At 36.5% G+C, this 26,265-nt stretch overlaps 1 protein-coding gene across 1 annotated transcript; it reads left to right on the top strand.

The window, feature by feature from the left end:
• Positions 1-470: 470 nt before the first annotated feature.
• Positions 471-25,690, top strand: chp1 (calcineurin-like EF-hand protein 1). Its single transcript, XM_067422192.1, has 7 exons — positions 471-785; positions 7,033-7,105; positions 14,535-14,615; positions 15,370-15,494; positions 22,187-22,248; positions 24,965-25,087; positions 25,266-25,690. The coding sequence occupies exons 1-7, from the start codon at positions 719-721 to the stop codon at positions 25,317-25,319; spliced, it is 585 nt and encodes a 194-aa protein (XP_067278293.1). The 5' UTR covers positions 471-718; the 3' UTR covers positions 25,320-25,690.
• Positions 25,691-26,265: the final 575 nt, after the last annotated feature.

Here is a 26,265-nt window from a genome sequence, read left to right on the forward strand (position 1 = left end):
GATGACGCTAAAATGTACACACTGCACCTTTAACAGGCTAGAAATTTTGTTGTACTTAATTTAATGCTTAATTTTAAAATACTACTACTACTAGGCCTATAATAATAATGCTTTATTTTATTTCTTTTTGCAACAAAAGGTAATTTATTTTAAGGCACATAGTTTAAGGTATAGCATATCAATTAGGCCTATAAAGAAAAAAGCAGCCGGTTTAAAATGTTTTGGTCAACAGAATATGGTTTTGTCCTTTGAATATAGGTTTCTTTATAACCCTAAAGTTCTTTTGTGATGATCTCATGTCGTGCATGCTGTATTTTCTGAAATGGCATTCCCATTTAATTGTCACTCTACCCGCTTTATTCTAGTTCTATGAATTATTTTTCTAGGAATTATCACACGCCTGGCCCTTTAAATCCCGCCCACTTGACAGACAACCGCGCCGGCCAATCATAGCGCGCTATTCTATTTGCCGACGTCACTGAGAGGCACTCTGACTCTGCCTTTAGCTTAGCCTCTTAAACTCTTCCCTTTTTCTACTGGATTTGATTTGGATCGCACCTGATCTCGCTGTAGTTGAGAAGCAAGCGGGCAATTACGCCGGACAGACAGTTGCGGAGGCTGACTGTTCATCCGACAGCTTTCTACAGCTCTTGAGTTTAGTGATAAGGAGTGAATTTCACGTGTTAGCTCGAGCTGATCTCCAGTAGAAACAGCAGTCATGGGCTCCAGGGCTTCATCTTTACTCAGAGAAGAGGACATTGAAGAAATCAAGAAAGAAACTGGATGTGAGTATTGGAGCTGTGTGTGGATTAATAGTGTTAATAAAGACATGTTCTGATGAATGATGATGATGATGACGACGACATGGTTTGATGTAATGCAATGCAGGCATGTATTACTGTAGTACATACTTTTGGGAAGTATTTCATGTCCTGTGGTGTGACCTATAGCTATACTTTTTAGTATAGTGCTAGTGTGCTAAATTATATTAACTAGAAAGTCTACAGGGGGACCTAATATTATAATTTTTACACCAAATATTTGCTTTTTGTGAAGAAACATGGCTCACAACATGTTATGCTTCAACTATCTGTATAACAATCCTAATTGAACTCATCAGCCTAGTAGAGGTTTCATGAGCAGAAGCACTGAATTAAACTGACCCCTGTTCTTCTATGGGGCAGATGAGCTGTTGTGTGTGTCTGTCGTGATATGAGTGGGGTGTGTGAAGGGGAACAGATGACTATCTCTAATTTTCAGAAGCTGCTGGTGTGCTTGTGTCAAATACTGAAGTACATTATAAACACAATATACATACACTTTAAATAAGCAAATGCTTAAGAGTCTGTGATCGAAACGTTATTTCAGTGATTGAAAAAAATGTCCTTTAAGAAATAACATACATTTTTGGTCAAGATATTGTATTGACAATGCAAGAGTCCAGCACTCGAGCACATCCATATTGTTCACCGCATAATTTATAAATTAAGTGTAGATTAATGCTTATTAAAGCTACAAAAGTTGCAAAACACAACAAAACACCAGTACAGATTTAAAGGGTAAGTTCATCTAAAACATGAAAATCTTGTCATTAATTACTCGCCCTCAAGGTTGTTCCGAGCCCATAAGACCTTCGTCCATCTTCAGAACACAAATTCATGTTCACATGAGCACAAAGACAATGGAGAACCGGCGTTTTGACATAGAAATCAGAAGTGCTGCACTAATTAAATAAACTGCGTAGGAGACTGACAAACACAGTCACGGGGACTATTTTAATATTGTTTTTACTATGTTTAGTTTGTTTGTGCAAAAAAAAAGTGTGCTGTGCTAATTAACTGAGACTTCTTACAGCTCTTACAGGTTGTTGGCCTTGTTTGTTTCATTGCTTCTATTGCTCTCCCCTTTTTTGTAGCGTCTGCTTAATGATTAAATGTAAATGTACTACCTTTCTGAGCCTTCAAAATGTTCAATAAATCGCTGGGTCAGAAAGCTCTCGGATTTCATCAAAAATATCTTAAATTGTGTTCCGACGGTCTTACGGGTTTGAAACGACATGAGGGGTGAGTAATTAATGACATTATTTTCATTTTTGTGTGAACTATCTTTTAAGTTTTGTATTATCATGTTCGGGTGGTTTAAAAGCACTTGAATGAATGATAGTGAGATCATATAGCAAACTAAAACTGATGCTGCGTTAATGGCGTTAAATATTTATAAGACGTTACACTAAATAAATTAATTGCATGCATTAACATGCTAATTTTGACAGCCCTAAAAAAAATTTTTTTATAAAATATTACATATTTTCCCGATATTGCTATGCATAGCAAATAACAATAATATAAGTCCTGCTAAAAGATTTCAATACGTTTAAAGTGTATTTTTGTAATTGAGTTTTTGCCATGTATGTAGCCTTATTTGCTGACATGGCGTTAAATAAATATTATACAATATTACAATCCAATACAATCTGAATCTACATTTGAGAGTAATGAACAGATCAGATCATCCAGCCATTAATAGTTTTCAGACATCTGGAAGAAGTTATGTCTGGATCAGGGTTTAATCTGCACTGACCTGATGCAAATATTTGGATTGCACTAACACTGTTTATACCTGTGCAGCTGTGATTAGAGGTTAACAAAATGTTATATGATGGTTGGAAAAGTCGCATTTTCTGATCTCTGCCGTCTCAGTGCTTCGGCCTTCGGTACAGATGAACCACAGGGAGAGACGTCCACCCCAACAAGATCTAGAAATAGTCTGGGGATACGGTTTATACGTTAGTGGAGAGCTATATATGTTTATTTCGCAGACCACACAAACCAAACTCAAAGGGTCTGCAAGCTTTTTAAATATTTTGAAAGGCTGTTGATATTTCATAGATTTAATGGTCAGATTTGTGTTTTTTCATGACCTATTTTATGTGTTTTTACTACATTCCTGACTGTAAAGCCACATGAAGACCTCTCCTTTTAGTAATTGTCTGTTTTTCCGCTCTCTTCCTCTGCTGTCAAAGCCTACAGGGAAGAGTCCAGCATTTCACACTAGTACTCTTTGTGATTTGAGTTTTAACTTTTGGCTGAAATGTGTGCCAACTTTTGGCTGAATGTATCCTGTGTGATTTCATTCAACATGTCGGATTGTTCTGTATTCATTTACTTCATTGATCAAAGACCGAGTTGTTGTGAAAGATGTTCCACTGATGTGGTCAGATAGTGGCTTTACTGTCTTAAACCGTAAACAACAGTTTATTTGTGCAGTGATTTCCAGCTACAGTTCCAAAGCAGCTTTATTCAGGTGAACTGATGTCCAAGTTTATGAATGAATTGAATGTCTTTAAATAGGTTTTCTCTCTCGCTCTCGAAGGAAATAGGCATGTGCCGATATCAATTTTTCATGTTGCGATTAATTGCTGAAGTTTTATCACAATATACGATATTATCACAATATTGAAATAAGTTGCAAAAAAAGTGTTGCCATAGCATAACAGCTTTAAGAACTATTTTTGTAATAACAAAAATAACTGAATGTTTAAATACAATAATGCACCAAAAATATATACAGCTCTGGAAAAAAAATTAAGAGAAATCAAAGAGAAATCAATGTTATGTGGTCTCTTCATTTTTTTTCAGAGCTGTAAAAGTACAATTTTCAAACAGATTAAAGTGCAAAAGCATTTGGCTATAAAGAACAACAGGTAGGCTTACAAATTACAATGTCTCATTATTTAATGCATTAACTTAGATTGAGCAATAGCTACATTTGGTACAGAAAGTATAATGTTTTTGGTAATGTTGGTTAAGAAATACTGATCATTGTTAGTTTTATCTTAGGTCCATTAAAAAAGTTATTTTGATTTTAATGTTATTAAATAGTAACTAAGAAATTAACATTACTTAGAATGATTCATTCTTTATAAGAATTTTTCGTTGTCAGTTTGGTAATAATGAATTAACATGTTAACTAATGAAGACGTATGTCTCAAAGTTTTACTGAACAATAACAAATAATTAGAACAGTTCTAATCATTAGGGCATGTTGTAGTCCAGATTAAAACATAAAAATGTTTAAGTTTGAAAATAAATAGCCTATTAAGTCTTTAAGTATTAAGTATTTGGTGCTGTGATGAACAACATTGAGATTACAAAAAACGAATGGCTGTTTTAAAAACTACACGCGTTTTGTTTGTTTTCGCGGTTTCCGGGGTAACCGCAGCATTCTGCAGTTCATCAGCGCCCTCTGCTGTCACTGAGCGGCACTTCACCAGCGCGTCTCCTTCATGTGCTTCTCATATTACATCTAAGCGCGTGTCCCTTTGACGCAGAATAACGGTGTTGAGCATTTATATGGTTGATGGGCAAAGTATTCTTGAGTGCATTATAAAAAAAAAATGAATTGTTAATAAATTATTATTTACAATATTTTAAAGTGCCCACGATAACAATATCGTGCATATTCATTATCGTGATAAATCGCATTATCGAAAATCGGCACATGTCTAGCACCCAATAAGTGTGCAGTATATTAAACCTCATGAAGTCGGTTAATATAATGCTCAGTGTGTTAAGCTAGAATTCAAAGATATTTTTATTTATGAATTGCGTTCCCTTTTTTGTAGTAATTTAGCAGTTTTGATTAATTAAATTTTTTTAAATTGAAGAACAAGTTCACTTCACCATACACATCAAACCATATGCTAATGACAATCTCTAATATCCTGTAAATAAATACATTTATTTTATTTATTAGACTGCAAAACATTGAATATTTTCATACATATATGAGGGTTTCTGTGTGTTTTAAAGACTTTCCTTACACAAATGAAGGTATTAAATCAAAGCAGAAAGTCTTAAATTCATGTAGCAAACAAAACATTTTCAGGAAGCATTCAGTGTTTTTACCGTTTTCCAATACAGAGATCTAAACATCTTTGCATTTACTTGAGATGCAAATATAAAAATCTTGAAACAAAATGAGTTTATGCTCTGTTGATGAGTTATGAAAACCTCCGATTGAATTAACATAAACATTGGCAAACACTTTTTCTTGTTTGAATCATAAACTTCATAAACAAGACTTCATATTTTATGTAATTTGTAACTCCCGTAAATGCATCTTGTTTAAAAGGGGGGTGAAACACTCAGTTTCAGTCAGTGTCATGTCAATCTTGAGTACCTATAGAGTAGCATTGCATCCTGCATATCTCCGAAAAGTCTTTATTTTTTTTATAATTATATAAGAAAGATGCGCTGTTCCGAGTCTTTCCGAAAAAAGCCGAGCGGGTGGGGGCGTGTCGTGTGAGCGGAGCTAAATAATGACGTGTGCAGCAGCGCGCTGCTATTGTGTTTGAGTCGAGTGCGTCGTAAAGCTGTCATCCCTAACAGCGGGGGAAAAACTTTATTCAAAATAAAAATATGGCTTTTAATCAGATACAGCCATACATCTATGATCCGGAATCAGACCCAGAGGCTGCAGTTGAACAGGAGCAGCAGCAAAAACGACTAGAGCAGGACGTCTGTATGTGGTACAAGTTATACACTAACTATATAATATGCTTAGCGGCTTGTGTTATTTACATATTTATACTTGAATTATATCGTCGTATTTTTGTCTTTGAAGGTGTACATGTGGGAAGTGCAGTTGTGCACGTGTGTTTGTGTGTTTACGCGTGGTTTGTGTAGACAGGTTAAGTTAGTGTTTACATAGAAAGACACGGAATAGTAGCGCATTTGAATGAAGAAGCGCGCTTATTTAGTTCAACATATTTCCCCCCTCTTTGTGTATTGTTGAGTGCTTTTACAATACACAAACATAAAGTTACACATATAGTGGCCAGCTAAACAAATGTACACGCACTACACATCGCATGCTCCATTGATCAATTTCTATATATAGTAATATATATAGTAACTATACGTGATCATGTTTGGGCTACTTGATGAGCATAGGCAAAAACACAGACATTTGAAGCAGTCTAACTCACCGCCCGCGGTTCTAACGTTGGGACTGCTCCATCATTCAGCATTAGGCGATTGGAAAATCCGGCGTCAAGCTGGGCCTTGTTTATGAAACAGTCGGCACCGAAATGCAGCGAACAGATATAAACATTCGCGCAACTCAGTTGCTGATCCGGAAAAGCAAATTACATCCACTGTTGCCTTAACGCGGGGTTTTGGGGGAATCTGTGCAGGACTGTCTTGGTCTGGCAACCAAAAACGCACTTTTTGATGTCATTGTTAATTGTGCACATTACCTGTGCAGCGCAGCCTACGAGCGCTTTGATGGGCATAGCCTGTTGCTTTCGCTCTCTCCCTCTCTCTCTCTCACACGCTTCCGGTAGAATTGTCCGTAAGGCCCATACAAGGAAATTCCGCCCCCATTAACGTCAAAGGGGACGCATGATCGCAAAAAACTTGCCGAAACTTATGACTAACCGGAAGTAGTATTTTTGACAAAGAAATACTCCCATCAAACGTCCACCTTAACTTTTGAAACTTTGTCCATGTTTAGTATGGGATTCCAAGTCTTTAACAGTGTAAAAAGATCAGTATGCATGAAACAGCATTTCACCCCCCCTTTAAGAATCTTTAGACTATTGCACTGGAAAAAACAAGGCAGATACTGAGGAGCACAATCTGAAATTACAGTAAAGGTCATGTTATGAGGTGTTTGGGTTATGATGTATTGAATTAAAAAATACTAGATATCTGTTGGAAGGTGTGTTTTTAAACTCTGATGCATTAGAAATGCATCATCTTGTGTTTCTCTCTAGGCATTTACATTTAGATAATATAGTGTGTATTGGGGTCCCTTCAATATATTCCTTAAATGTAAGTCTTTAATTTACCCCTGTAATCCTGATCTCAGTTGTTGATAACTTACCTGAGATATAAGGCGCTCATTATCTTGTCTAGTGTGATATATTTCTGGTATGTTAGATCATTCAGATAAGACTGATGATCACATAAGTGACTTGAATGTTCACTGTTCTTAACAAGACTTCATTTTTTTGTTTCTGTGTTACAGTCTCCCACAGTCAGATCACTCGTCTCTACAGCCGCTTCCACAGTCTCGATAAAGGAGAGAACGGAGCGCTCAGGTACGAGACACACGAGTTACATGAGAAATACTGAACTTTAACCATGTGATGTTTCAACACCTTTGGCCCATGAGGAAGCAGGTATTACACAAGCAGTTCTGTTATATCTGCTCACTCGCTTTTAATTTAACATTCACTCCAGCCTCAGGCTCTGCAAGTTAATATGTTAAGGAATGTCTAGCTCTGTTTGAGTTTTGACTATGAAAGACTTTTCCTGTTACACTGCTAAAAATTATGACACTTCTTGTAAATATTCCTTGTAAAAGAGAGCGCTCAAGGCCAGTGACAAAGCTACAATGAACAGTGACATTGCCATGGTGGTTTGCGTAATGTCCTATGTGTGTCCTTAGAACTGGGGTGACCTCTGTACACACTATGATTTTTATCAGTGAAAGGTTGTTATAAGGAAGATAAAAGCAAGCTGTGCACTGTGGTTGCTGGTTGTGTACTGGTAAATATAGCAGTACTAGTGCATTTATAGCACAAAGTATTGTGTTTGACAAATAAACATTACTTAAAATGAATTGGTACCATTTCTAAATAACCCTCGGGTGATCTTTGGTCATTTTTTACAGAAAAGATTTACATTTAGTTTTTTTTTGTTTTTGAAATTTTGACTACATCGAATAATTTTTTAAAATTTGTGAGCACTTGCTATATGAACGCAAAAAAACATGATTTGAAAAGGTTAAATGGTCCTACATTTTAAAAATAAATGAGCGTATTGAAAATGACTAGGAAGTAAGTTTCATTTACTGGAAGCATTTGGTACTGCACCCAAACAAAATCTTACAGAAAAATACATTTTTTGAGATGTGAACCTAAATAAATATAGAAAACGGCTTGTTTAGATTTACAGTGGATATGGAGAGTATTCAGACCTCCTTCAGTTTCTCACTCTGTTATATTGTAGCCATTTGCACACATATTGACAGAAAAATATTTGACAGAATTATTTAAATTTTTGCAGATGTATTAAAAAAGAAAAACTGAAATATCACATGGTATTGAGACCATTTGCTCAGTATTTAGTAAAAGCACCCTTTTGATCTAATACTGTCAAGAGTCTTTTTGGGAAAGATGCAACAATTTTTTTTCACACATTTGAGGATCCTCTGCCATTCCTCCTTGCAGATCCTCTCCAGTTCTGTCAGGTTGGATGGTTAAAGTATGGTTGACAGCCATACTTCCGCTCAATTTTCATTTTCCTTCAGTACTACGTCTGGGACTGCTGTGTAGTCTTAGGTTTTCTCCGAACAATTTTTTACCGGTCCAATCAGCGAACAGAGGGAGTGGCTGAGAACGATGACGTTGATGTCGAGCGCTAGTTTGAGTTGTAGTTCAGTAATGCAAACTAAACCATTCATTGCATTGTGGCACCGCACCGCTGCCGAATATCCAGAAGTTAAAGCCGGAGCAATAACAGTCTTTGCTGGGGTTTGTTGGTGGCCATGATGTTGTGGCCCTCCAACAGGGTAAATTCGGGAAAAGTTTGATTTTCCAGATCGCTTCGTTAGTGAGGAAGGAGTTGGCTGAAGCTATTCGGACGGTAACTGTTTCTCGTGGTGTCGGAAGGTATTGCCATCATTTAAGTTACATGGACTAGTCAGGGATTTTATTGCCATCCGTCTCTCACCACCCGCGGAAAAATCCCCGGCCGTGTTGATTTAGCTGTCCGAATCCACATCTCTGAGTTTTCAACAGTATATCACTTCAAAATTCACTGTTTGTAATCATTTTTGACCACAGCAGAACACCATACGGTTGCTTTGCTGTTATTAGGATGCATTTATAGACTTGTATTTCCTTAAAATGCTGCCAAGTATTTAGAAGAGCAATATATTTCATCACCGCTCAAACAAATTAAAATAAAAGCACTTTTTACCGTTATTTAGTTTATTTATTTATTTAATAAGCACCGTTATTTATAGCAGCATTTATTATCATACCAAGCATATGACATTTTATTTACAGCATACAATGATGTTACGGACCACGTGAGCGCCGCGTTCTCTCCACCGTGGCGTGAATAAATCACAATCCGAATGCACGAGTTTTAGGTTTTATCCTATGGTTTTATTACTGAGGTGGCACTTCATGTGCACTTTTATTTTGTCGGATTTCCATGAGTGAAACCGGCGAAGGGCGCATGACATACGTCACGACCAAATGTTAGCGATTGGTTATGGCAGATCCAGAGTGGCTCAGGGCAGATCCAATAGTTTTAAACCTCAACAGAGTACCTGCCTTCGCGGAAATAAACCCTTGTCAATGGAGAGTGGCCAGACTCTATGTACAAATGAAATGTACGAGAGTCTGGTAAAACCAGGCTAATATAAACGGGACATGGGAACATAATGGGACAGGACATAGCCATATAAATGAATAAATTAACAATACATTTCAACTTTTTTTAATTTCACATTTGATAAACAATTTCATAAATATAATTTATCAAAATCCCCAAAAATAGAAAAATAATACATAAATAATTATAATAAGAGTAATGCGTTTTATTTAATGGTGCCTTTCATAATACCCAGGGTCACCTCATAAACAAAAATACAGATCACTACACAAGACAAAACACACAACGAACACTCTGCATATACAGATAAAGAGCAATCAAGACTCAATAAAACATATTATTAAAAAGCCTGTTTAAAAAGATATGTCTTAAGACGCTTTTTAAAAGTCAATAAACAATTGCTTTTGCAAACATCAAGAGGAAGGGAGTTCCATAGGCGGGGGGTAGCAAAACTAAAAGATCTGGCACCCATGGTAGTCAGCTGAATCCGAGGTACCACAAGAGAAATTGAAGATGAAGATCTGAGAGCACGTGATGGAGTGTAAACATGGAGAAGTTGAGTAAGGTGTTGGGGTGCAAAATTATGAAGTGACTTGTAAGTAGCAAGCTCTTAAATTCAACTCTATACTTTACTGGAAGCGTCTGTAATTGCTGAAGGACTGGAGAAATGTGCTCAGTTGAAGGAGATCTAGAAAGAACAAGTGCTTCAGAATTTTGCCATAGTTTACGCGAAGTGACTAATAGATGAATAAGAACTGCGGTATTGTTGGTTGAGAGGGACGTAGACAGTGAATATTACGCAAGTGGAAGTATGTAGTCCGCGTGATATTATTAATGTGAGTTTCAAAGGATAGTGTGCTATTCCATTAAGACAAACTTTTAACCTGTGAGGAAGGACAGATTGCATTATTGTCAATGCAAAAAGAAAAACAATTAAATTCTGATAAAACATGATCAAACTAAAATAAAGTTCTGAATATAATTTGTAAATTTTGACTTGCATCAGAGGGTTAAATTGTAATATGTACAGTCATATTCAGATTGACTAAATTGACAAAATAAAGTATGACCCTGGACCACAAAAAACAGGCAATAGCAAACGATACATGGGTCAAAATTATTGATTTTTCTTTTATGCAAAAATTTTAAGTAAAGATCATGTTCAATGAAGATATTTAGTGTATATATATATATATATATATATATATATATATATATATATATATATATATATATATATATATATATATAAACTATTATTAGTAGTAATATGCATGGCTGAAGTGATTTTCTCAATATTAATTTATGTTAATACTATAAAAAAAATAAAAAAAAAATCAAATAGTTGTATCCTGGCCAAATAATGTCCATGACTGGCTTTGTGGTTCAGGATCACAAATAAAAATCAAAGTACACTACTGTTCAAAAGTTTAGGATCAGTAAGTTTTGTTGTTTTTGTTTTTTGAAAGAAATTCAGCAAGGATAAATTGTTTAGAAGTGAGAGTAAACGCAATTATAATGTTCTTTTGAACTTTCTACCCATCAAAAAATCCTGTCATGAATAGATTAGTTTAAAATATATTCAGATAGAAATCTTTAAAATGTAATAATATTTTGCAATATTGCTGTTTTTACTGTATTTATGATCAAATAAATGCAACTTTGGTGAGCAAGAGACTTCTTTCAGAAACATTAATACAGCTGATCCGGACCCCAAACTTTTGAACGGTGCTGTATAATAAGCCAAATTCAACTTTTCCTTTGAAAACTGACACTTTTGTGATGCATTTTTTTGAATGATTTTCGTGACTTGCCTTATAAAAAACGAAACTGATTCTGTTGCCCAAATATGCTGAAGTCACAGGTTGTTCTTGTTATAATTGTTTGTTTTAAATGGCAACATCCTCTGTGGTTTAAAACCCGCTGACATGATGGTTACTTCAACAAACGTCCTCAGCGATATGGTTAGTATAAAAAAAAAATCCCAAAAGCAGCACATAACCGTGTTGATGACCTGCTGTGTTTGTTGTCACCCCAAACATCCGTCAGACTGAGATTAGAGGCACGGGCGCTTGTGTTTGAACAATAAATATCCTCTGAAATCAGGGCGGTGAGGTGTGTGTGTGTCGTCTGAGTGTGGAGGTCACCGCCGCGGCCACTTTCCTTGTGCCCTAGAAAGTTACTCCCATAAATAATCTTTTACAAAACAGTTTTTTCATCATCGTAATGGGATTAGGGTTTTAATTACGCTGACTGACTCTGCACTGTAAGCGCATTATTATTACTCGGATCAGATGAACAATAAAAGGGTAGTCGTCAAACTATACTTTTAACAAGGCCCATTTTCACAGAATTAGGGTTGGGCTTTTCTGTGAAGTATGGCTTTATACACATTACTTGGTCCAATGTCAACCCAAGAGCACAGAGACGTGTGCATGCAGAATAATACTCACTGGCTCAAAGTAACAATCTGTAAAGCAATCAAGCCATATCAAATGTTTCAGCAGATTTACTTTTCACTGGGGAAAAAATTGCTTATCATTGTTATAGCAAAACTGTTCAGGTAATGACTTTCTCAGAAGAAGTTTGATTTTATTATTAAAAAAGGATGGTTTCTCGTGTTATTTCATTACAACGTTACACCCGACTCGTTTCCGACTAGTTTGTAAAACCTGAAACTCACCCGAAACGCATTTACACGCTACAGTGGTGTGAAGTATTTGAGTAAATGTAATTAGTTAATGTATTTAGGTGTCTTTTGAAGTGTGTATATAATGTACTCCAATACATTAGTTATGAATAATGCAGTTACTCTGCTGCGTCTGAAAACTGCTTTCTTTCGGAGGATGCATTCCAAAGTAAGAAGGCATTTGGTTCACTTCCTGTCTCCTGAGAGACCTTCATCTGATTTATTTTTAAAGGCAGCATATATGTGTCCTTCGCTGCCTTTGATATCCCACAATCCTGTGCTTTCCATTCAGTGACAGTAGAGCTAAAACATACAGGTGCCGTCTGAAAGTTTCCACTTCTAATGTCCTTTCTAGTGAAAGAATGACTGAAGTAATTAAATATTTGCTTGATTATCACCAAATCTCTCTCTGTTTTGCTGTAGATTATTAAATTGTGCGCAAACGCTGCCTGCAAAGTCATTGCCTAATTAAGGCAGTGAGGCAACAAGTCAGCTGCATACGTTTTTGGACACAGCCCTTGTTATATTTTGCATAGCACATATAGCCTTTAAAAAAATATGTACGTAGTGTCTATCACCCGTTGGTTTCTGAAGATAATTTTTGACATCTTAAGCGGCTATCTTGGCAGCGCGTCACTCCCAGTTAACTGAAAATGAACGAAGAGGTGGAGCTGAGGTGTCTGGTTGCTGAAACCACGCCCGCCTAGCCCGACCATAGTGGATATTCACCTGTCACTGAAGAGGCCACTGCCTTATTTATGCAGAACTTTTAGGTTTAGTATAATTTAAACAGATGAGTTATACAAAAAAATGCACCCATTCACAGTTGTTATGAAGGGCAAAATTAGCTGTATATACCAAAACTACATTTTGTACCAGATTGTAAAAATGTTTTTTTTTCTGCTGTAAAGTTGGGCCTTTTAACATGGGGGAGATACAGATTTGACTCCCTTTTGGAGCCTTTCTCTAACGGCCTGTCGATGAATTTCAGTTTAAGTAACTTCCGTGTTGGTTTCAAGAGAGACTGTGGCTGCGTCTGAAAATCCAGGCAGCTGACTCGTTGCCTCGCTGCCTTATCAGACAATGACTTGTAAGGCAGTGCTTTATGCATGAAGGCACCTTACGAGACTTCTAAGGCAGTGTAACAGGTTAATGATCTAATTAACCTAGCAAAATAGAGCGTCCTTTGGTCAAAACTAAACGCATATTTAATTACTACATTAGTAATTTCTCGCAAGAAATTACATCAGAAATGGAAAATATTGGTAAAAAACATACATTTACACACAAACTGACCAACAAACACAACTTTCGGACGCCATCTTTTTTCCCAGCTCAACTGTCTCAGAATGGAAAGCACAGGATTGTGTTTTGAAGTCTTGCTAAAAATAAAGACTAAACTTACCACTCAAAAGCATCTATTTCCAATCTCAAAACAATTGGTTGTTCCTCAAAATCTTTATCTTCGTCAGAAACAGGATCAAACATAAAGTTGGATGCATAATCTCTCCATGATTGATAGTATATGGCAGATGTGTTTCTGTCACTGAGCGGTGCCGTGAAACAGCCAATCAGAGCCGAACTCCACATTTAATATTCATGACCCTTCCAAATAAAGCAAAAACAGAGCATTACATCCTAGGGACAATATTTGGGGTTATAAATGGACCTGTAAAACCATATCTGGACAATTTTAACCCTTAAATAAGTCACATACCCTATATGTAGATATCGGAGAACAATTAAACATATTGTTTCAACTCATTCTAGGGCACCTTTAAGTTTCCCTCAGGACTTTTGTAAAAGCTAAAATATGACCACATCTCAGATCTGGTCCTTTTAGAAGGCTAAAAAAATCTCCAGAGCGCTGCCACTGCCTTCCACCATTTCTTCTCATTCAAAAAACAATGTTGCAGAGACTGATGCTGGCTGGACATGATTTACAGCGAGTTTTCAAAATCATGATAATCAAACATGGTTTTAATGATAATTAAATGATAAACGATAATACTGACCGGCATTTTATTGTGGTGTATCGTTAAACCTATAATCGTCCCATCACTAGAATTGACCCTCCCTTTGATGAAATCGGGACAGAAGTGGTTGGAAATGGACAAAAGAAACCAATTAAAACAGCAGTTGTAAGCGTGAATGTGTCTCCCTCATCTACTTGTGATCCGATCATCCAAAAAACATCATAACACCAGGTGTAAACAGGGCCTAAAGTGTCTTTGAGCCTACATTCTGTCCTGTTGAAATCAGATGCTTTAAGACTTTAACTCAAGTGATATTGGATCTGGTGGTGACTTGTTATACTTGTAATAGAATAATTTCCGCTTCAATGTAACTATACATTTACTTGAGCATGGTTTTCAGATACTCTTTACACCTCTCACACACAATAACTCTCTCGCTCTCGCTCTCTCTCTCAGCCGAGAAGACTTCCAGAGGATTCCCGAGTTGGCCATAAATCCTCTTGGTGATCGTATAATTAATGCCTTCTTCCCAGAGGGGTAAGTAACATCTCAGAAGGCATTTTCAAATATAAGTTAGACCTGTTATTGCAATAGTATTGTATACTGTATTTTTGACATTTATTCCTGTGATGCAAAGCTCAATTTTCAGCACCATTACTCCAGTCTTAAGTTCTGCTTAATATTTTTATGGATACATTAATATGTTAATGTATCTTAATATGTTTTTAAGGATACATTAAAGAACTGAAAGTTAAAAAGAAGGATGTATAAATATTTTCTAGTTTAGCTTTGGGGGAAATTCTTGATCTGTTTCATCACATGCATCTGGATTTCTCAGAGGATATAATTTCCATATCAGTTTATCAGTTTTTGTGTCAGTTTTTGGCTGAGATTGTTACAACATGTTTAGTTACTTCTTCAAATTATGTCATTGCTCTCTCAAAACACACGGCGTGTGGGTGGTGTGTCACATGGGTTGTTTGTTTCTTCATGGTTTATTTGGTTTCGAGTTCTTACCGTGAACTCAAATTCCTAGAAGCATGAAAACTTTCTTGTGGAAATGTCTGTAAAAACCATTTTAAAGTAGGAGTCTAAATTTGGACAACAGTTTTCATGGGGAACTTGTCTCTAGCAATGTCTGGCCCTATAGAGATTTAGATACCAGTTGCCTGGTGTGGATCTTATTAAACAAAATATGAGTTTTAATGTTGTTTTTAATGTTGTTACACTCTCTATCTCTCTCTCTATATATATATCTATCTCTCTCTATCTATCTCTCTATGTGTCTCAGTGAGGATCAGGTGAACTTTAGAGGCTTCATGAGGACTTTGGCTCATTTTCGTCCCGTGGAGGACAACGAGAAGAACAAAGACCATACTGGAGAACCACTCAACAGCAGGACCAACAAACTCCTCTGTAAGTTCAAACCAAACATCTCTCATATCTTGGAACGCTACTTGCTGGAAGGACCTTCTGGGTTTCACACATATATTTTAGAAAAGAGTCCAAGGCACTTCTTCTGGTACAAAGAAAGCCTTTATTTACATCCTGGCTAATCAAAATAGAACATTAAAACACTGCATACTGCTGCATTTTAGCCTTCTGCTTTCTTCAGAGTGTGTAACATAGTCCGTAAAAAAATATGGACGACTCGACATCATCCGTTTCCGCTTGCCATATTTGAAGCTTTCAGGCGGCCTGCACGGCGCGGACATCTTGGGACCGAGTCTGCGCAGTAGCGATTTCGGGACCGGAGTTGCGCAGTAGAGCGCAGGAAGTAGAGCAGGAAGTACAGTCGCGATATCAAAAGCCCGCCCACACTCTCGCAGATGCAGAACAATTAATTATGTTGGTGTGAAATAAACAGTTATGGAAATGTAGAAATTAAAGCTAAAGCTCCAATCTGCTCCCAAAAATCTAGAAAAAAGTCCGTTAGTGCCTCAGTGACAACTTCACTCAGAGAAGACGTCGATCTCAGCTGTCAATCATGACGTCACCCCCCCCGTTTTTATAGCATCAAATAACTACGGTAACCAAAATTAAACTTATTTTAAAAACGAACACTTGAAATGAAATCATCGTGATGATAACTGCCTTCAATGACATAAACTAACTTTGGATAAAAAAATATTTGAAGTGTAATTTTATTGTTTAGTTCACCTCGCGTCCATTAGAAAACACAGAGGGGCGGCTATACTGGGACCGGTCACCGGGGGGCGAGCGAGGCGCGGAGGCTTCAGTATTTGAGAGGGAGACCGCAGGCTTGGTGTGTAAGGTACAAAATGAGTTGCTGGTGTAGATGTAATTAGTTGGGTAAAACCAATCAGTTCCCTAGCTCTCGAACTCATGAATCAGTATATCGTGCGCAGTGCTAAGGACGTAAAGGACTCTGGTTCACTACACATTGGACACCAATAACTCTATTTCTGTCAACGACAATGAGCACGTTTACATGCACACCTGTAAGCTGATAACTCACAAATATCAGCTTATTGAAATAATCAGCTTTCACCGTTTACATGCAAACCAGTAAACTGACAACGCAAGTAAACCGCGTTTACATGATTTTATTAATAAACCGGGTTTTTTCCTTTTAGTGATGTCAAAAATAATAATGTCTGTATCTGACTCTGAGTTTTTAAAATTTTACGTCAGTTGTGATGTTAAATAAAGCGTGCACAGTGTCAGCGGGAGATTTGTGGCTCATATCCTCATGCAGTTACAGATGCTCTTCTAATTCTGCTGAATGAGATGAGAAGAACACATCTTTACAATTATCTGGGTCTTAAAAATGCCTGCGTTTGTGATATAGTGTGCACAGCCACGGCCACTGTTATTGTCATTTTGACTCCCCACCCTGCCTCCACGTTGCCCCCGAACTTGCTTATGAATACTTCGACCTTTTCTAACATACCAAGTGGCGTTAGATAAAGTTTCCACCACAATACTGTCGCCGCGATCGCGGAGAGGTGCGCGGTGAGAAGACGCACACTTCATGGTGAGCGCGGCAAAAATCTCCCGCGGCCGCCTCGTTCCCAACACTAACACACCGGCTAACTTCGCGATGAACACTCGGACCCCGGGAAACATTATTCCCACCACTGACATTGGGCAAAGGACCATCTACATTGGGCAAATGATCCACCGTTTGTGCTTAGTGTAACGTTAGGTTTAGTTTCACTTTCAGAATCACTGTCATCTCATATTTCCCTTCAGAATCAGGGTCCGCGAATAGAAGTCCTGACACTTCATTGCGTGTAAGCTTTATTGATGCCATTAGAAAATAATATTAATAATAATCTAATGCAAATACTCGCTGACGTTGACTATGCTCTGATAAAACAGCTCACTCGCACGTCAGCTCCGCTTTTGTTTACACTGATTCAATGCGCTCTTGCTCGTATATTTTGTATAGAATCATGTGCTGCATCCCAATTCGCCTGCTTATACTACGTCCTAAAAGTATGTACTCTTTTTGTGAAGAAAAAGTATATACTTTTGAGTGTGTAGCAGAAAAGTATGCAAGCTTCGGGACATACTACTTCGCCATCTTTAACGGACTCTGTCGCTTAGTTACGTGCATCCCGTCACCGTTTATCTGCCCTGTCAATCATCGTCAGATTCGTCACAGTTCAAATCCTCCACATTCAGATTAATCTCCTACCGTATCGGAGAGAAATGTAGCCGCTCGTTGATCTGCCATTTGTGGGTCTTTAATGCAGAGACTCTCCTCATGTGTTTGCAGTTTGAATATAATGATGCATTTAAAAGTTAATGGCCAAAAATGTCATTACAAAAGTTCACAATGCTGCTGCAGGTGAAATATAATGTGGACAACACTGAATAAATATATTTTTGTCAGGTTAAATATTGATAGGGTCACTCAAACCCCTTTATCTAAACTTCTCTACTTAACCATCGAACTCGCACATCCGTCATGTTTGTAGTTTTTTAACGCTTTTTATCCGCGTTTGTAGTTCTAATCGAATCCTCGTCCAACTCGCAATGGGTTGTGGGCAATATCAGCCGTTAGAGTGCCCATCGATCCATACTGTGAATTCGGACCGGAAATAGTAAACCATCCGGGAATCTTTGGAATACTCTTTTCAACATACTACGATTTGGGACATACTAATTCTATTTTCGTATACTATTTAGGATGGATAGTATGCGAATTGGGACGCAGGGACGATGTTTGTATGAGTCAGGGATGAAGTACGACATGTCTACCATCTAGTGGAGGGGAGGTTGAATGAAATTTGACACCCTATTTGACAAAATGGGCCGTTTTATTCAGTGACGCATCTTGTCGAGTAAACTCTTCTTTTTGCCTAGAGGGTTAATGCATTTACATGCTGCGCGAAATCAGGGTAAGAGGCAAAAAACTACCCATCCCGACCGGTTTATGCTTACGGCGTTTATGACCGTAAACCGATAAAAGAAAACGGGTTACTGCGTTTACATGACCATGTTCATTGCTTATTAGGCATAATCATAATCATAAAAGAACGTGCATGTAAACGCACCCAGTGTCCTCATTGTACAACATCATAACTGGTATTTATGAATGACAGCAGAGCTGCTATCTTTCTGTTATTACTCATGTTAATGTTATTTAAAGTACATTAGGATAAATATTTTTGCTTGTTACATACAAGTGCAACGTTTTAGCCGTAAATAAAACATTTTTGCTAGATTTTCTTCATTACCTGCCTAGCGATGTGTTTATGCTGAAATATTATAACGCTTTCTATTCTTAAAAACATGAATAGTGTGTCGTTATGTTGACTCACGTAATTTGTTTCACGCTTCAAGACTTCCATTAAGGGAACATGGTGAGCATCAATCCACCCTGGTTTTTGCGGTGCATTCTGGGACTTTTTAGAGAGCGAACGTTTCAGTGAACTGGAAGGATTCTGAGATTTAAAAAAGCCCTTAAAATGGCTGACTCCCTGATCAGTGCCCTGACTATTGAACTAGGGGGCTGAGTGAGACGCACCACAAAAGATCCATTGCAGGAATGGCCAGGAAATCCTATTGTTAACCAGTATAAAGTATAATGACATGCATCAAATAAGAAAGAAGAGCGAGAGAAACAATTAATAGTAATAATAACAGTAATTTTAGAAGAATGAAGTTAGATCAAATTCCTTCAACCCAGGAAAAATGGTAGCATTTAACTAAAAAAATCCGAATGGCTTCACTTTGTAAGGGACTTTGTATTCCATCACCCTTTCTAATAGATCCACTCACTTGCTGCGTATAAACTGTTTATAGTTTTCAGTCACCTGACTGTCGCTGGAGGGCAAAACAGCCATAGAAATGCAGAACAAGACGGTCAATAAAAAAAATATAATAATATTAATAATAATATAATAATAATAATTTATAATAATAAAAATTTTTTTTTTATAATAATTATAAAAATATAATATATAATAAATATGATATATATATGAACAACTAACAAGATGCAAGTTTTGGCACCTTGTGATCAATATACAGCACCTACTGCAGTATTTCAGTTACTTAAACCAGTAGGACATTCTATTAAATTAAGAAATAAAAATTAAGCAAAGTTTAACACTAATCAAGGATTTGCTGATATGGGTTTTATTGGCACCACTCAATTTTAAACACAGATTAACTATGCGGAAATACTGATCTGGGTGAAGCGACGCCAGGCTAAATTATCCTTATTAGTGCAGCCCACCCTTAAAGTGCCTTCATGTACAAAAACAGTGATATTAAAAGATAAAATATTCAGTTTACTCCTTTTTGAGCCAAGAATTAGAATGCAACACGTTTTCTTCATAATGGTTTTCGATGGGAAAAACACTTGATGAGAAACCTCTTGTTGCATTAATATTCTGTGTTCATTTGCTTGCCTGTACAAAGTATTCAACATCAAAAAGCTGTATATTGAATTAGGTCTTTTAATATCACTGTCTTACTACATTAAAACCTACTCCAAACCTGGTAAAAAAAAAAAAGACTGGCAGGCAATGGAGGAAAGCCTTCATGTTGCTGAAACCACCAGGTGGGCGTTCCTGTAATGCAAGGCCTGGGACGTTATGTGAAAACTGAATATAGTAGGTAGGTACTACATTTGGTTTGAAACTTACTTTGCGATCATTAAACAGTATGTTGTCTATATAATTGAGTTAAATTCAGACGTACATCATGTTTTCGTTGTCATGTGATATACAGCGTCAGTTGCATCCTTTCACTTTCATTCACAAATCCTCTCCCGTGGCCTCATAGGATAGTAAAGTGCCCATTGAACGTATTCTTCAGAAGCTCAGCAGGAGTAATAGGTCATCTGGGTACTTTTCGGCTGTTTTATGAATACTGTGAATTCAGATATACTTACTCGGCTCACATACTGTTTTTCTCCAACCATGAAAGTAAGCATATTTAGATGCAGGAGCTGTTTCCAAACCAATCTTTTTTTTAAGTAGATGGATTGAAATCATGTACAGATGCATAATTTACTGCCATTGGGTCTGTTTCTTGTACAAACTGCATTTTTGTGATCCCATAATCTATTTTGCAATCTACATTTTGTCTGGCCCACATTGAATCAATTAAAATGACATTGAAGCCTATAAATAACATATATACTCTTATAATTAATATATTATATAATTGGAAACATTTTCTTCATGCAAACATCTGCAAATGATTTGGTTCTCACAGTCATTGCAATGTCCACACTTAAACATCCCTTATTTCTCTGTCCAAACACGTTCTCCGTTTAATAGCAGGCAAGTCATTGTCTTTAAACATGGAAGCATTTTTATAGCTCACAATTCGAGGTTCCTAACGAATTTCATAGACTTGGATCACTTTGATTAAGTTCTTATTAATTTCCCAGTTCTTATTAATTTCAGCAGTACTATATTCCATAACAAAATATGGTTATCTGGAGCTGTTATTCTTGCTTTTCTTTTTAAGTCGGTCATCTTGTTGTAGTTGTTACTTTATTCAAGGCCTGATCCAGCACACTTTTTTTTCACGTCCTCTCTGTTTGAAACGGTTTGTCTTATCAGAAGCAAGATGATTAAAGTCTGAGTCTTGATCTTCTTAGTCTTTGAAACTGACCCAATGAGATACTATCCGTTAAATGTTTTGGACACAAGCTATTTGCATGCTTGATAATTGCTTTGGAGCTTTCATCCAAACCATTTAATGGATAACATACCGTTACATAAAATAAATGTATTCTTTTTTTTTTTCAGCAGGGACGCATTAAATTGATCAAAAGTGAAAGTTAATTATGCTACAGAAGATTTCAAATTTTAATTTAACACGGTTCTATTGAAATGTCTATTTATCAAAGAATCCTGAAAAAAAAAATCCACAAAAATATTAAGTAGCACAATTGTTTGATAATCAGAAATGTTATTATCGTCATATTGGAATGATTTCTGAAGGATCATGTGACACTGAAGACTGGAGTAATGATGCTAAAATTTCAGCTTTGATCACAGGAATATTACATTACGGATAGAAAACCGACTCCAAAGTTTTGAACAGTAGCGTACATGTATTTTTGCTTAAGCATTTGAACATATGAGAAACGTTTTCAGGGCCTCTATTAACATTTTTAAATGCTTCGAGTAATATACTGTACACAAATAGCTGAATCAAGTGGCAGAATGTTCATTAAAACGGCCAGTTTTAACTGATTTACAAAAATAAATGACCATCTCAAATGCTGTTTTTGGTTTAAAATGTAAACATAATGATTGCAAAACTCATCTAATGCCCTTTAAGACACATTAAAATTATTTAGAAAATTTTTAGAAAATTTTTAGAAAATAAAAAATTAAAATTCTGACCAGAAAAATCTGTCCTATTTCTTCTGTATCTTTAAAAAAAACGTATAAGCAGGCAAAATGGCATTTCCCCGAAAGAAAACACAGAGCTTGAACTGATCCTGATCTTAAACATAATTTGCTGGTTTTTTAAAGATTCTCTGAAACCTGCTTTAGTTCACAGCTACTCTTTATCTCTGCCGCCTTCCCTTGCAGTGTGTTCATGTAGACAATGTTGCAATTTTAATGCATTCATAATATTTCGATTTTTCTTTTATTTCTTCACAGTCGCTTTCCGGTTATACGACCTCGACAGAGACGACAAGATTTCCAGAGACGAGCTGCTCCAGGTAAGAGAATCGTACTCAGTGACGTACAACAGAAAGCCTCTGCACTCGGCTCTGACTTGGGAAACAAAAGAACGTTCTGTACCGTCTGAACAATGACGCTCTGACTCGCATGCCCTTGTCACCTGAAACCAGCTATTCATATTCTCGGAAGATGCTCTGTCAGACAGGGAAAGCTCTTAGTCATTCCAGCTGGATTTCAAAGGGTCAATCCGGTGCAGTTCAGGGGACTTCAGGGAAATATTTTGTTAACTTTTACTATCAAAGAGGAAAAGAAGAATATAAAAGTAAAAATATAATCTACACTGCAAAAAAAATTACTTAGTATTTTTGATTTGTTTCTAGTCAAAATATCAAAAAATTCTTAAAACAAGAAACATTTACTAGACAAGCAAAAGTAATTGTCTTGTTTTGGGGGGGGAAATACCTCAAAATTAATAGTTTTTGCTTAAAATAGGCAAAATAATTTGCCAATGGGGTAAGAAAAATAATCTTAATTCAAACAGAAAACAAGATTATGTTTCTTACCCCATTGGCAGATTATTTTGCTTATTTTAAGCCAAAAATCTCTTAATTTTGAGTTGTTTTCCTAAAAAAAGACAATAATTTTTACTTGTCTAGTAAATGTTTTATAACCTAAGAATTTTTAGATATTTTGACTAGAAACAAGTCAAAAATACTAAGTAAGAAAATTATCTTTTTGCAGTGTACTCTTCTATTTTAACTCTTCTATTTCGCCATGAAAATCTGAATGAAAAAAAAAAAGCTGCCATGGATGTGCTTTGTGATGTGTTCCTAAATACAAAATGCATAAAACTTTGTGCAAGCACTTAACAGTTTAATGTTAATTTAGCTTAAAAAATCTTTATATTTATTATTATTATTATTATTATTAACATGTGATGTGCAACCACATGCATCCTATTCTATTGTTCTGTTTCTTCACAGAGCTCTATCTTCTTTCTAGATTAAATCTTCACTCTATTTTATTAGTCATTTTTTGTCAAAATTTTGGTTGCATAGTTTATAATAACCTTTTCCACTCTCAGACCATTAGAATTCACCCTTTGCGGTATCAATCATAACACTTAAATTTGCCAGCTGGAGCAATTTTTGCCGATCACATGGCTCACAAGCAATGGGACTTTTATTATGACAGGACACAGTCGCCGGCACCATTTTCTCTTTTTTTTCTTTTTGCTTTTCCAGTCATGAGTATGAGGTAATGCAGTTTTTCATATTAGATACATTTAAGTGTGTTTAAAATTTTGTTATGGCATTACTCTGTGCGTTCGCTCAGCGGCTGCTGTGACACTTGTTTGGAAACCGAGGGTAACGCAGATATGATGTTACTGACAGGCACATCCCTCACACGTCCCGGCTCCTTCGAAAATAGCAGTTTTCTCACAATTTACAAATAGTTGGAAACATTTGGGATATTCTAAGAACTCAACTGAACAAAATATATATAACACTGGCCTGGTGGTTTTTGGATAGTTTACTGCATAAATACTACATAGTGCACCTTTAATATGTAGAATTCATTTTACTTGTATTACTTTAATGCATCTGGTAGGCCAACACTGAATAGGCATGTACATTTCATGATTGTATTTGAATTATTCAGGTTTCTGACTTTAAAAATCCAAAGGTTTTAGTATGTCTTTTTCATTCCTGCCTTATTTTATTCATCATGAAATGAGCCATTTGGGGAAAAAAGTGAGTGCATAGAGAACTGCGGTCTGCTTTTTAGCCTCTAGAGGACACCACATAACAAACCAAATAAAGCCCAGGTTCTCCAGACCCTCCAGACCTGTTGCTGTTTTCATGCTGAGGTTCAGTACAGAGAAAAAAAAGACAAAGCAAAAATGGATAAAGTCTACTGAACATTCAAACTGTTTCATTTCTCAGTGTTTTCTCCTTTCTTGCTTTCTCCTTACAACACTTTCCAGAATTGTATTGAGTTTTTTCTCACTATATTCCCCTTTATTTTGCTCACTGGGGTTTTAAAGCAGTGTTCTTAACGCAGTACATAAGCTGCTTGCATACATAAGTGTAAGTTGTTTATATAATAATTTTTAAATGAAAATTGTTCTTCAGGTTTATACATCCACCATTAAGTATAGCCAATTTAAGTTTGAAAACAATATATTGTATTTATAATGTCACACTTACTATTTATCTAACGGTTTAAATGTTTAGTGTTTTTACATATACATAAAATATATTGATGGATTTAGGAAAGGGGTCCCCCATAAAAGGTTTATATTTGGGGGTCCTTTGCATCATAATGTTTGAAAACCCCTGGTCTAAAGTACCGTGGTTATCAGGCAAATAAGTCCGGTGATGCAAGACGCACAACTTTCCAGTTCCCACTGGATTTCGTCCATATAAGCTTAAGAAAAGCCTGAACCTCGTCGTCTGTCCATCATTCATATTTTTTTTAACTCCATTGCATGCACCTCAACAGACTTTTTAAAATGTTTTTGGAATAAAATGCTGCATGGACTCAACCAATCAGCATGTTCAGCACCCAAGTCCCACCCCTGAAAGTTCCTGAACCTTGAAAAAGTGAACATTTTTTACCCTGACCTTCATTTAAACCCTTGTCTCTGCGGTCGAAAAACACACAGTATCACCCCAAAGTCCAAAGTTCCTGGTCAAAGTTCCAGCGGTGGAGAGGTGAAAAACTCAAACTTGTTTTTGTTTTTTCTTTCAGGTGCTGAGAATGATGGTGGGAGTGAATATTTCTGATGAGCAGTTGGGAAGCATTGCAGACAGAACTATACAAGAGGCTGACACTAATGGAGACATGTGCATCTCATTTAATGAGTTCACCAAGGTAATCCCCAAACGGGGGAAAGAATTCAAAGTATTTGTGGGATAGTCCAACATAGTTTTCCTTTTGTGTTTCACGGATGACAATACAGGATCAGAATGACACGATGAAGGTGATTTTAAATAATGCCAAAATTAGTTTTGAACTATTCCTTTTAAAAGGCCTCTTTTTTGTTCCTCAGGTGTTGGAAAAAGTGGACGTCGAACAAAAGATGAGCATCCGCTTCCTTCACTAAAGACCAAATGCGCTCTGAACTCTTGATTGGAGATGATACGTGTCAATAATATAGATAAGACATGCCCCCGATATTTATTTTTGTGGGCCGATTTGAGCTTGATAAACATGATTGCGTTACTTTTGTCCCAATCATCTGTGACTCTTGGGTTGCTGTTGCACTAGACGGACGGCGTGTCCTGGTGCCTTCACTGTTCTCAAAAGTCACTGAGGCTTTTCTCTCGTGTGTTAAATGTATATTTATTCCTGCTGTGGAAGCAACTGTTTAAAACTTTCCTGATGGGGAATGCTGACATCAATGGATGCTATTCATCACCATCTAAAAGGCCAAATCTAATGCTTCTGCAATAAAGAAATGAGTTTAAGATTTTACATGAGAAACTTTCCTTCATGCCCATGAAAATTATATTTAGCTCACTGGTTTTCATGTGAGAAATGCATTGAGAAATACCTTGCAATTTAGGTTTTTTTTTTAGTAAGGGTGGTTAAGGGACGTGAAATGGCTGAATACCTCCTTTAACTCAGAACATGTATTTTTCCAGTACATTTTCTGTGGGTTTTTAAATAAGTTGAATCACAGTCACAGTTAAATATGTATAATAGTGAGTGATTATGTGCTCCTATTTCTTTTGAATCGCATGCCTGTGTAGTTAAATCTCGAAGTTCATTTTTAAATAGGAAAAGTGTAATTTGTGCCACTCCGGTACACTGAACAAAATGCTTTTGTAAAGTATTTTTGTCTTGTTACCAGTCCAAATATCCAAAAATTCTTAAATCAAGATGCTTTAAAGCAGCACTAGGTAACTTTTCAACCTTCATAATATATTTTCAAGACTCTTGTGATGATAAATCCACTTACAATAGGTTGAATGACACGTCTGCCATAGCCTGATGGGGTCTGTATCGTTTTTAATCGTACTTTTAAACTTCGGGTTTCGGGTAGTAAC

Source organism: Pseudorasbora parva, chromosome 17 (genome assembly GCF_024679245.1).
Source record: "Pseudorasbora parva isolate DD20220531a chromosome 17, ASM2467924v1, whole genome shotgun sequence".
Classification (NCBI taxonomy): domain Eukaryota; kingdom Metazoa; phylum Chordata; class Actinopteri; order Cypriniformes; family Gobionidae; genus Pseudorasbora; species Pseudorasbora parva.

Bases quoted from the DNA above. Each gene is read 5' to 3' on its own strand.
- chp1 (XM_067422192.1), top strand. From the start codon at position 719: ATGGGCTCCAGGGCTTCATCTTTACTCAGAGAAGAGGACATTGAAGAA. The intron at 22,249-24,964 runs GTAAGAGAATCG...TTTTTCTTTCAG, and splicing joins CCAGAGACGAGCTGCTCCAG to GTGCTGAGAATGATGGTGGG. The intron at 25,088-25,265 runs GTAATCCCCAAA...TTTGTTCCTCAG, and splicing joins CATTTAATGAGTTCACCAAG to GTGTTGGAAAAAGTGGACGT.